At 47.0% G+C, this 13,303-nt stretch overlaps 1 protein-coding gene across 1 annotated transcript in view; it reads left to right on the top strand.

The window, feature by feature from the left end:
- Positions 1-12,614, top strand: part of LOC128971261 (uncharacterized protein C12orf50 homolog) — a 56,555-nt gene extending 43,941 nt beyond the window's left edge. The window contains exon 13 of the mRNA XM_054386756.1: positions 12,430-12,614. Coding sequence (XP_054242731.1) covers positions 12,430-12,614 — 185 coding nt within the window. The remainder of the gene's footprint in view (positions 1-12,429) is intronic.
- The last annotated feature ends 689 nt before the right edge of the window (positions 12,615-13,303 follow it).

Raw genomic sequence — 13,303 nt, 5'->3', positions numbered from 1 at the left:
TGCTTCTGGCAGCTGGGCTGTTTGTAGTGGAGAAACTAAACTGGAACAGCCAAATATTTGCTGACATCTTGCCAAGCTGCTTTGCTCAAGTTGTTTTCTAAATGGTGCACATTGGCTCTGCTCTGCTCTGTTTTTTCCCCCATAATTTAAAATTGTTGTTGCTATTTCTGTCACTTTTGTAAGGCCAAAAGGAAAACATCAGGAAAAAGTCTTTCCCCTGAAGGTCTTCCTGTCCAACCCTTGCGGTGAAGGACACCTCCAATTACATCAGGTTGCTCAGGGCCACATCAAATCTGACCTTGATTATTTCCAGGGATGAGGCCTCCACCACATCTTGGGGCAACCCTATCCAGTATTTCACCACCTTCATTGTGAAGAACTTCCTCCTGATGTCCAACCTAAATGTACCTAAATCATTGCCCCAAGTGGCAAAGGCTTTAAAGTCTTCCAAGAGGAACTCCTGTGCAGAACGTCTGGGGATAAGGAGGCTGAGGGGAGACCTGCAAGCTGCCTGCAAGGAGGCTGCAGTGAGCTGGGGCTTGGGCTCTTCTCCCTAGGATCAGGTAATAGAGGGAGAGGAACTGGCCTGAAATGGTGCCAGGGGAGGGTTAGGTTGGAGATGAGGAAAAGTTTATTTGCTGCAAGAGTGGTCAGGGATTGGCACAGGCTGCCCAGGGAGGTGGTGGAGTCCCCATCCCTGCAGGTGTTCAATAAATGTGTGGCCATGGCACTGGGGAACATGGTTCAATGGCCATGGTGGTGTTGGGTGGCTGGTTGGACTCCATGAACTTTTCCAGCCCAAACAACTGTGTGATTCTATCTACAGCAGCTAGGGAGAGGGAGGCATCTCTGGGCTCTTGGCTAGGAAGCTTTCAGGGGTGACTCAAGACATCTTGCTGCATACTTGACTGTATCCTGTCTTTGGTAAGATTTATGAGATCCTGGGTGGATCTTGCCTTACAGAGAGAGAAAATCTTGTTTGGCCAGGTTTATTCTGCTGTAAGTCTGGCAATTTTGTGGACTGTTCAGCCTGGAGAAGAGAAGGCTCCAGGCAGACCTCAGAGCAGCTTTCCAGTACCTGAAGGGGCTCCAGGAGAGCTGGGGAGGAGCTTTTGATAAGAGCTTGGAGTGCCAGGAGGAGGGACAGTGGCTTTGAGCTGGAAAAGGGGAGACTGAGACTGGAGATGAGGAAGAAATTCTGTACAGTAAGGGTGGGGAGAGACAGGAGCAGGTTGCCCAGTGAGTCTGTGGCTGCCCCCTCCCTGGAGGTGTTCAAGGTCAGGCTGGATGAGGCCCTGAGCAACCTGGGCTGGTGGGAGGTGTCCCTGCCCATGGCAGGAGGTTGAAAGTAGGTGATCTTTGGGGTCCCTTCCAACTCAAACCATTCTATGAATATTTGCTATAATAATATGGCAAAGCCAAGCACCTGAAGCTTTGTTCTCCTCTGCTGAGCCTCTCAGTGGTACTGAAACCTCTGTGGTTTTGGGAAAAGCATCTTTGTGCCTTCTGAAGGAGGACCTCTGAGCTTTTCTGCAGGATGTGTGCTGCTACTCAGACTTTGGATATGTGAACACACTGTATGTAGTTTAAGATGCAACAACTACTGGCAGAGTCTTGTGGCATGAAACACATTTGGGAGGCTTTCAGCAAACAATTGGTGAAATCCAGAAGTGTTTTTCTTTCTCTTTCCACACAGTTAAAACGAGGACAGAATTTCTTCTAAATGAGTCAGATGCAGTGTAAAACAATTTCTTCCACACTAGAGAGGGCTTTGTGAGAGTTTAGTCACTCTGTAAAGAGAAAAAGAATCAGCAGCTGGAGAAAAGCCTCTCCAGATAAGTCTTTCCCTGAGCCAGCAGCCAGGCTGAAGTGTCTTTTATTAGTAAAGAACCTTGGCCTCTCCTTGTGCTGTAGGAGGTCACCAAGAAACAATCCCAGCTGCTCACTGCTGTTTTTTAGGAGTACTCCAGGATTTCCTTATTGAGGGTGGTTAAGCTCCCCAAAAAGCCTTCTGAGAAAGATCTGCTATTGAAAATCTCTTCCTTTTGGATCTGTCCACTCATATTTCAGCACAAATTCTCTTCTCAGCTGTAGAATTTTGGTCATTTTTCCTCTAACCAAATAGCCCTTCTCCACCTGCCAGAAAGGAAGCATTGATGGCAAAGCTTTCTGAAATGCACAATAGCCTGAGACATGATCACTGCCAACTGCAAGATCACAGAATGGGAGGGACCTCTGGAGATCAGTCAGTCCAAGCCCCTGCTAGAGCAGGGTCACCCAGGGCAGATCACACAGGAGCACATCCAGGCAGGTTTTGGATGTCTCCAGAGAAGGAGACTCCACAACCTCTCTGGGAAGCCTGCTCCAGGGCTCCAGCACCCTCACAGGGACAAAGTTTTCTCTCCTGTTCCCATGGCACCTCCTCTGCTCCAGCTGGCACCCAGTGCCCCTTGGCCTATCACTGGACATCCCTGAGCAGAGTACAACGACCATGGAAGTGACAGAACAACTTTCCCTCTCCACACTTCTCTGGTTCTATGTTCCAAGAAAACCAGAACATTTTTCCAAGGAGTAAATTTATTTCAGTTCTCAAGACTCCTTTCAATTCACAGCTTATAGCTACAGGTTTGAAGTTCAGGTGGAGTTGGTCAGCTCAGATGGCTCAAAATCCAGACTCCATGGTATGGTATGTATGGCTATTGGTCTGCAGATCAAATATGGCAATAGGAGCAAGGTTTTCTGGGACAAAGACACATTTGACTCCTGTCATTTGTCCGAGACTGCTGTTCCTCTGTATTTCTTGCTACTGAATTTTCTTCAGTGGTGCCACTTCCTTTGGTGGCTTCCCTTCAGCATTATTACTTGACACAGCCTATGTGAAGTCAGGTTGAGTTTCATCAACTTAATCTTGCTAAGGCTACAGCAACTCTGCATTAGGGACTGGGAATGGAGAAATGAGTTTGCAGTAATCCTTCTTGTTAAATGCTAAGTTCACTGTGGCTTTTAAATGGGACTTTAAAAGAAACCTCTTTTGATTGTCTTGGGGAAAAATGTCTTTCATCAGGTTCAGTTCCTCTTCCCAGCCACCCTGCTTCATTCCCAGGAGCTTCAATTCTGTTCTGTTTCAGCTGATGCAAAGCCATTTGGTGCTACTTCATCCTTGAACAAATCTGCTGCACTTTATCTTCTCTGCTTGTCTGCACACATTCTTCTTCTCTATTAGTTCTGGCAGTAGCAGAGCTCACCCACCAGGACCTTTTGCCTCCTATCCCCTGCTCAGCACAGAAATGACTTCCTTGACTCTTATCTTCATAAGAAAACAGAGACCATGTAAAGTGTGTGATAAAAAATTCAGCTGAGCAGAACGCTGGGGAAATGGTGGTGAAAATAGGGAAGAAGGATGGAAGCATGAGCTGAACAAAAGGAATGTCACCCAGCAGAGGAGGCTGAGCTGAACATCTCTATTTACAGCTCGATATCATTGCAGCAGAGACTATCATAAGATTGCTTTGCAAGGCCATAATAGAGGGAAGGAAAGTGAATAGTGAAGTGTTCTGAGGTGAAATGTGTGTGTGGAGGGAAGTATTCAGCAAGAAAATGAAGGTGTAAGAATCCTGGGCATGATAAAGGTGTACATTGTGAGCTGCTTGAATGTGTGGTACAGCACAGGAGATGAAGTGACCTGGCACTTACAATGCTGCTCTTTCATTTATCCTGGTGGAGGTTATTAAGCCCAACAAGTGCCAACAACCAATTAAAGTTCATGTCTGAAAAGCATTTGGGACTATGAAAAAGAGCTATGATTTCACTTTCTAAAAATAAAAGCTTGTATTTCAGATGAACAAACATCCAGTTCAGCTCTTTCTCCTGAAAATTACTGCAGAAGACAAAGGGAAGGAAATAACCTGCAACAATGCTGGAGTGAAAGAAGGGAGCAATAAACTAGACAGAGAAGGATGACAGAGCAGAGTACAGAGAGCCAAAAGGACCGGGTGAGGGAGAAGGGTTTAGCTCTTTGTAATTTACAAATGGCATTCATGAGGTCTTTTTGTTGTTGTTGTTGTTAAATAGTCATCAGGATGCTGCCCAACAGGAGCTCTACAGAGAAGCAGTACAGCTGGAGGGGAAGGGACAGCATCAGATTGTGTAACCTGACAGTAACAAGAGAGAGGAGGACAGGGAATGGCCTCCAGCTGCACCAGGGGAGCTTTAGGCTGGACACAAGGAAAACATTTTTACACTGCAAGACTGGTCAGGCATTGGCACAGGCTGCATAGGGAGGTGGTGGAGTCCCCACCCCTGGAGGTGTTTAAAAATGGTGCTTGGGGATGTGGCTTAGTGGTGGGAGTTGGTAGAGTAGGGTTAAAGGTTGGACTGGGTCTTAAAGGTCTTTTCCAGCCCAAGTGATTCTGGGTGATTTGGTGTGAAGGCTGTGACATGCAGAGGCTCTGGCAGCAGCTTGACAACAGCAGTGTTTGATGTCAGAGAGTGCTGAGGTTAAGTTCCTGCATGGGTGTGTTATGGAGACTCAGGAGGCTGCTTAGCCCTTTAGAGGAGATGTCTGCAAAGCTGGGATCTGCAGCTGTCATGACACAGGTGTTTGGCACAGCCCCAGGGGTTTGTGCATAAAATTACTGCTGGCTCTGACCTCACTCTTTGGGCTGCTTTGTTGTTGCTCTTTGGCTTTTTTCCCCTGAGGATTATGAGATCTCTCACTACTGCAACCCAAGGACTAACAATGGTTGAACTCTGCCACCATCTTTTTCAGAGCACCAGGCATAACCATGGCTTCCCACTAATTTATCCCTTTGTGATGATAATCATCCTTTTCCCTTTGGAACGGAACTGAAAACTTCCTGCTCAGCCAAAATGAGCTCCGGTTTGATGAGGGAGAGGTTGGCCTGGCCTGACCTGGCCTCATTAAGGGCAGAGCTGGTCTGGTCTGGCCTTGCCTTGATGAGACCTGGCCTCGATGGTCTTTAGAGGTCTTTTCCACCCAAACCAACTGTATGGTTCTATAAAAGCAGGGCAATAGAGTGAGTCAGTGCTCAGCTGCACCTTTGCTAGCTGGTGGTATTGCAGAGATAAGAAACTCTGAAATCAGAATTGACATTTTGAGCTGTGTTTAGCTTTTTTAATGATTATTTTTCTACACTCAATAAACAAGAATCCCCATTTCAGGAGCCAGTTTGAACACAGCTAATCAGATGGGTTTGCAAGGGAAGATTTGCCGTTTGCTCCTGACTACAATTTCATGCTGTGCGTCCAGAGCATTGTCTTGGAGAGAAATCCCTCAGCCCTCCCTGTAAACCACTTCCATGTAGAACTCATCCTGTCAGCTCAGACGTGGCCTTGGGATATAATGAGTTGGGTATTTGAGCAGGAGAAGGCAGCAATATGTTACAGTTGGGGAAGACAGGAGGAGTGACTTTGCCCCACATCGTTTCTAGGATCATTTAAGTGGACAGAATGTAATTAATTACTAAACTGGAACTCCTCCAAGGACTGGAACTAACTGTTTCTTGCTTGCCAAAACAAACAAACAAAGACAAACAGAGCCACCTTGGTGTCTTTCATGACAAGTGGTCAGGATTTGAAATTTAAACGGAGTTCAATTGATTTAGTGGCCCCCACTTCTCAAATGGTAATCCTTCCAAGTTGTTGTTTTGTGGTTCTTTTTATTCTGAGCACAATGGACCCCAGCTGCTTTCGTGACTCTAGCAGACACAAGTGCACTGATTTCAGCTGCCTGAAAGAGTCTTTTGTCAACACTCAGGGATGCTGTATTTCTGTCCCCAAAAACGAGAGTTTTGATTTTTTAAATTTTTTTTTTTCCTGTGTTGTGCCATCCTGGCCTGGATCAGCCATGGGGTGGCCAGCAGGAGTAGGGAAGTGATCGTGGCCCTGGACTGGACACTGCTGAGGCCACATCTTGAATCCTGGGCTCAGTTTTGGGCCCCTGATTCCAAGAAGGACACTGAGGGTCTGGAGCGTGTCCAGAGAAGGGCAACAAAGCTGGGAAGGGTCTGGAGAAGGTAGATGTGAAAAAGACAAATAACTGGAGCTAATGATACTGAAATCTCATCCAATGCCTCTTTGCTTGAAAGCAGTTGTGTGTCACTGGAGGAAGGGAGCCCAAAGGAGGTGGCAGGCTGTCAGGGTGAGCTTGTGTTGGATAGCAGGCAGCCCTCCATAGCATGCAATGGTCAACATTCATCTAGGGAAATGCTTCTGGGAAGTGCATTTGACAGTGGGCAAGCCAGGCACTGTGGGACCACAGCCCAGCTCCTAAGTCTGCAGACTGCTGTAAATGTATTTAATTTAAATACAAATATACATAAATGATAAAATAACAAAACGTCTATGATGTGAAATGTAGTGGGGAAAATGCAGGCATTGGGATAGGTTACCCGGGGAGGTGGTGGGGTCCCCATCCCTGGAGGTGTTCAAGAAATGTGTGGCCATGGCACTTGGGGCCATGGTTCAGTGGCTTGGTGCTGCTGGATTGCTGGTTGGACTGGGTGAGCTTGGAGGCCTTTCCCAACACAAACCATTCTGTGGCTCTGTGTGTGGGTGGAGGAAGTCAGTTCAGAAGGTTAATTTTACTTCTTGGTTTACCACTGTCCTTGGCAAGGCCAATCACTGTGCTGCCTGCTTTCATGAAGGACTTGACTGCTGCAGTTCTAGTAGGGCCTAAACAGTTCCTTTTTTATTCCTGTGTATTCTTCCTGATAGAACTATCCTCTTGATGGAGGGATTGAAATCACTGAACCTTCCTCCTGGGTATCCCCTGTTTTGCTTTCTAAATGCTACCAAGTACTTCATTACCTTACAAGGTGGAGCTCCCTCTGTAACTGACAAAAATGACCACTCCAATTTTATGTGGTTAAATTTAAAGTTTTATTTGGTAAGTGAGCAAAAACAGCGCTGGGCAGCCGGGGGAATCTCCTGTTCCTCCACGGCTCACATCTGACAGTATCGTATAGACTCCTTTTATAGGGTAGGAGTTCAGCATCATCTCAGTCTCTTTGCATTGTTTCAGTTCCTTATCTCTTGTTCTGCATACTCGGAGCCAGTTTATCATTCTGCATATGCGTAGATATCCAGCAAGGAGTCGTGGATCCGGCTTAGGAATGTTAGAATACAGGACTTTGACAGATACACAAAGCTGCCTATGATACACAAGGCTGTCTGTTGTAGTTTAGTTACAAGTCTTGGCAAATAAGCAAAGCAACCTACATTCCACTATTAAGCTATTATAAAAGATAATTATTAATCTAACATCATTTAAACTTAACATCATATGATTAACAGATAATTCCATTTCTATTTATTACAAAGACTTCGGATTAGATACGTATTTTATGGGTAAGAAATATGTAGAAAACAATTATTGTTGTGATAGAGTAGGTGGTTCATTACATTTTAAAGTCAAGGAATTTGAAACTCTCCACTAGCTACGGCACAGCAGATTTGTCCAGGCCAGTGAAACTCTTCTCCTTGCCATGAGGAGGGAAGCAATGTATATGATAGACATTATGTAACAGCTACATCTTTAGTATCCACTCCTTAAATCTTGTTTTTCATATTTCAGTGGCTTTTTAGACATCCCAGCTCAGCTGCTTTCATTATTGCTGTGATTTGAACTTGAGCTTTTTGTCTGTCTGATACAGGAACTAGTTGAAGTGCCGAACAACCCAAATTCAGAGACCTGATGTCTGAACCCCACAGTTAAACACTCATTGCCCCAGATTTCCTGCTCCTTTAACGCTGGCTGCAGGATTTAGCAGATAGGATGAGGAACTCTTTGTCAGAGCACTAACAGAATTTACAAAGCCAATCTGCCCAATCTGGAGGCTCCCTAGCTGTATTCACAGCCCATATCAACCTCCCAGGGCCTTCAGGAGTCAGGTCTACAGCTCTCCCACAGCCCTGCCCTGGCCTGGGCATTGTCTCATCAGCAGAGGTCTGAATAGAGGAGACAAGGTGTGAAAAGTTCTTCCCCTGCCCTGATGACAGCAATAGTCACCTATTGTCCCTGGCCCCACAGGTATTTACCGGTGTGGGGAGAAGCCCTCTGGTATTTGGAAAGGTGATAAGGGGGCTATTTCACATTTTGGCTCGAAAGGGTAAGCAGAGAACAGTCAGGGTCCTCACATATGATTAACAAATAATTTCATTTTTATTTATTACACCTCTGCTCTATACTTTGATTTACAGCGGGATCTCTCTCTCTCACCTCTGTAGAGAATAAAAAACCCTTTATCATTTGCCATTCACCACCTTTCATTACTGCAGGTTCCTTAGTGAGATGCAAAGTGTTATCTTCTGAGTAAATTAGGGCTAAATTATTTATGAGCAGAGTAAATTAGAAGGCAGAGTGGCTTTAGGTGTTTGTGTGCCCCTTGACTCTGCTCCAAACTGCCTCACAGCAAGAGGATCAGAACCAAAGCACAAAGAATGAGGCAGGATGTGGCAGAGGGGCACTTCCACTTGGGTGACAGCAAACTAATCCTCAAGGATATGTTGCACAATCTCGAAGTCCCATTTCCATCTGAGTCTTTTAGGTCTAAATGATGAAATACTTCCAAGCTCATCTCTATGCCTCCATTCTGCAGCACAACAAATAAATTGTGTGTGAGTTCTTGCTTGAAGTTCAGGGGAAATAATCCGTGTCATTTTTCCAACCTGGAGCTGGAATGTAGTGGGATTTGTGTTTGGCCTTTGTGAAGTGTCTGCTAGTGGTGAAAACAAAAACACCTTCCTGAAGTCCATGAGGCTCTGCCAGGTGCACAAGGCAAGAACCTGCAGAAGGGACCAGCCTGAGGCTGGGGCTCTTTCATGGATTTAAATTAGAACCTTTCATTTGAGTTTGAGAGAGGATTACTCTTAGACCTCCTGTTTACTCTGACACCAGCCAAATAATAATCATCAAAACCAGGCTCTGCAACTAATTGATTCTTGTGATTTGCTGGCTAAATGAAATGCTTGTGGAGACCCCAGGTCAGCCTGAAGTTAAATGTTGGATTCATTCTGAGAAAAAAATAATCTTTTGTTAATATGTTAAATATTATTTCAGCTACAGTTAGACCCTAAAATTTGGTCATCCTAGGAACCAATCCAGGCTGGCTGCAGGGTGGGTTGAGAGCAGTCCTGACGAAAGAGCCTTGGGGGTGTTGGGTGCTGAGCAGCTCCCCAGGAGCCAGCAGTGCCTTCCTGCAGCCCTCAGGCAGCTGTGTGCTGGGCTGCAGCCAGAGCAGTGTGGGCAGAGGGCAGGAGAGGGGATTCTGCCCCTGGGATCTGCTGTGCTCAGACCTCACCTCCAATCCTGCCTGAAGTTCTGGAGTTCCCCAGCAGGAGAAGGACTCAGAGCTGCTGGAGAGAGTCCAGAGGAGGCCCCAAAGATGATCCAAGGGCTGGAGCAGCTCTGCTGTGAGCACAGGCTGAGGGAGCTGGGGGTGTGCAGCCTGGAGAGGAGAAGGCTCCAGGGGGACCTCAGAGCTGCCTGCCAGGACCTGAAGGCATCCTGCAGGAAGGCTGCAGAGGAACTTTTGCTGAGGGTGTCTAGAGCCAGGCCAAGGGGGAATGGTTTGAAGCTGAGGCAGAACAGGGTTAGAGTGGAGCTGAGGAAGAAGTTCTTGAGTAGGAGGGTGGTGAGAGTCTGGCACAGGCTGCCCAGGGAGGCTGTGGCTGCCTTCTGCCTAGGGGTGTTCAAAGCCAGCCTGGTTGAGACTTTGGTCCACCTGGGCTGGTGGGAGGTGTCCCTCCCCATGGCAGGGGTTTGGAACTGGATGATCTTTAAGGTCCCTTCCAGCCTGAGCCATTCTGTGACTCTATGAGTTTAAGAAGCAGTCCTTCTCTGACCCCAGTGCAGATTCTCTGCCACCCTCACTCTGGCAATGCTTAGAAGGTTGTCACTGCCCTAGGGCCAATTTTTCCAAAAGGTGTGGTCCAGCTATCTTCCCACCCAATGCATTTTTCACCTATTTCCTATTATTAGAAAACCTTTGGTGCTGCAGTATGTTTATCATGCCACTGCCATAGGAGTGAACAACATTTTTTTTTCCCTGATAAAGACTTTTTTTCCCCCTGTATTAAAATGCAACTCTATTAATCATCCCTTTGACAGTTTAATGCTTGGATTGCAGCATAAAGCTGTAATTCATTAAAATTTGTTCAGCGCAGTGTGAGTCATGCAGTGAAATATTTATTACTGCTGGCAGGAAACTGAGTTTACAATAAAATAAAGAATTATCATCTGTCCATTACGGATTGGTGATGGCAGCCTCCAAGGGAAGGTGCAGGGAGGTGTGGTGTGCTCTAGCTGGGCAGTCCTGTTCCACCACTCTTGTACATCTTCAACATCCAGAATCACCTACCCAGATTATCTACCAACCTCTTCATCCCCTGGAACAGGCTGCCCAGGGAGGTGGTGGAGTCCCCATCACTGGAGGGATTTAAGGCATGTGGATGTGGTGCTGAGGGGTGTGGTTTAGTGGGGGTGGCTTAGGAGCAGCAGTAGGACTGTGAGCTCAAGGTATGAGCTGTTGGACTTGGTGATCTCAAAGGTCTCTTCCACTTCCCACAGTTCTCTGGTTCTCAGAAAGGTGCAGGCTGAGAGGTGACAGCATCTCATCAGGAAGTGCAGAATTCCTCCCATTGCAGCTGAACACCAGTACAGGCAGGGCTCCAAAGGAGAGTATCTTCTGCAGCCTTCATGTTCCTCATCTTGCTAATACTGAGCATTAATCCCAGATCCTTCTGAGCAGAGATGAGCTTGGCTGCTCCTGTGTACCAGTGTTCACAGACACTTCTTTGTGCTCACCTTCCACATCACAGAACTATAAAATGGGTTGGGTTGGAAGGGACCTTGAAGACCATCCAGTTCCAACCCCCTGCCATGGGCAGGGACACCTCCCACCAGCCCAGGTTGCTCAAGGCCTCATCCAGCCTGGCACTGAACACCTCCAGGGAGGAGGCAGCCACAGACATCTCCAGTCTCAATCTGCCCTCTCCCAGCTCAAAGCCATTGTCCCTCATCCTGGCACTCCCAGACCTTGTCCAAGGTCCTTCCCCAGCTCTCCTGGAGCCCCTTCAGGTCCTGGAAGGCTGCTCTAGGGTCTCCCTGGAGCCTTCTCTTCTCCAAGCTGAACAGCCCCAACTCTCCCAGCCTGTTCCCCTAGCAGAGGTGCTCTGCTCTGATCACCTTCATGGCCTCCTCTGGACCCACTCCAACAGCCCCAGGTCCTTCTTGTGCTGGGGGCATGGAACATGCAGTACAAGCACTGGTTCAGGAATGACCCTTAAGCTTTTCTTGAGCACCTCCTTTATAAACATTGATGGGAGTGATGCTGAGCATTTACATCCCTGTTATAAGCATTGCACAGCACTTCAGAAGGGTGACCTGTGGGGTCAGCATTTCTTGACAGCTAATGACTGACCAGAGAGTTTGTCCCTGAAGCCAAGTGGTCATTAACTGGGAGAAAACATTAATCCCAGAGGCCGTTATTTATAAAGCATGCCAAATTAGGTGCATATAAAGTACCATTTCCCTACATCTGCTGCAGTTAATGCTCTCCAGGTGATGCTTCTTCAGGAACTTGCAAGCAGGTAATGACTGATATTGTACTAAGAGGAAATCAAAGCTCAATTTTGTCAGTTACTGACTGAAAAGCTCCAAAATCTGGCATTTTAGGAGCCACCTGAACATTGTAGTTAGTTTCTCAGTTAAAGTGCAGTGAACAGGTTAGACTTGGGTTTTTGTTTTCCTGTTCCTTTAAAAAAAACACCCCAAAATACCCAGTTTGCATGCAGCAGAGGGGCAGGAGAACCTCTCCCCTGACCTGCTGGCTACACTTGGTTAATGCAAAGTCCTGCAGGTGTTGTCAGTGCATCCTGGAGTTACCCTTGTGCTGTGCCCACAGCCTTGAGCACGATGTTGCCACACCAGGCTGGAGCAGGAGCAGTGCAAATTCATGTCCCAGTGCTGGGGCAGTGACCACTCTTCCACTGCACCTTTTCTGATAGGTCTGATCCAGTTCTTTCCTCCTCACTCAGTGATTCATTTGATGTTTATTTGCAGGCTATTAGTGACTGGGAAAAAACCAATAGGTAGCTAAAAAGAATCCATTCCATAGTCCAAGAAGATGGCTTTCACTCGTTCTTGCAGTGACACCCTTTCCTTTTGCAAGAGCATATTCTTGCCTTTGGACAATCTGAATTGAAACGTGAACGTTCCTGAGAGGAAAGTTGACAAAAGTAAAGGAAAAAGAAAAAAGAAAGAGAAGCCCGAACCCAGCGAAAAACAGAGCACAAAGAAAACAAAGCAAAAGCCTGAACCTAGTGGGAGAAGAGTTGCTTAGAAAGGAATTCAAAGCGGATGCAAAGCGAATGCGTCCTGACGAAACCTCTGCTCTTGGTTCGGTTCAGCACCGCCCCTGCTGGCTGTGGGTGACCGGACAGTAGAAGTGACCACACCAGGGACCAGCCGGCTGCGGGGGGCTGCGGTAGCGGTGCCGATGTCTCCCTTCAGCCCCGCAGGAAGTTTGGCACAAACAGGAGCTCGGCAGCGATGTGAGATCGCAGCCCTGCTCTGCCGCTCAGCAGCTGCTTAATTCAGAGCACTGAGATTTTTCATCAGGCTTTCATTTGCTTCGCTTCCATGAGCTCTTGTCCCAAACTTTCCCTTCTCTCAGCTCCCTGACTTTGATCCCTTGTGCTGTTCTGCCCTTCTCCCTCTGTCATTCCCATTGCAGTGCAGATTTGATAGCTCATTACCTGTCACTCAGCTCTCACTGAAGCAAGGTTTGTTCCCTCATGCTCTGCAGAAGCTGCCTGCTTTTTCCCCATGCCTTACATTTGTTTCACTTTGACTCCATCTATTTCTCCCAGCACTGCAGCTATCTCTGGCTGTATTCATTTGGAAGAGTATTTGTTTTACCAGCTGCAGTAGTTTGTTCCATGCTGCATCCATTTGGCAGGTGTTTACTCAGGCAACTGACTGTCAACTCAGCACATCTCTGAAACTTCCTTAGCTGTGACAAACAACTTTTTCCATGGTGTTTTTGTCCCAGAGCAGGAAGAGGCATGTTCTCAGTCATCATCAGAGTAGTTTCCCTAAATCAAACCCAGCAAATTAACACAGCCTCATCCGTGTAGGTTTTTAAGGCCAGGCTGGATATGGCTCTGAGCAACCTGCTCTGGTGTGAGGTGTTCCTGCCCATGGCAGGGGGTTGGAACTGGATGAGCCTTGAGGTCCCTTCCAACCCTGACAATTCTGTGGTTCTATAAAATCAATACTGCT

The sequence above is a fragment of the Indicator indicator genome, chromosome 14 (genome assembly GCF_027791375.1).
Source record: "Indicator indicator isolate 239-I01 chromosome 14, UM_Iind_1.1, whole genome shotgun sequence".
NCBI classification, from domain to species: Eukaryota; Metazoa; Chordata; class Aves; order Piciformes; family Indicatoridae; genus Indicator; species Indicator indicator.
This window is presented reverse-complemented; position numbering and strand designations above follow the sequence as displayed.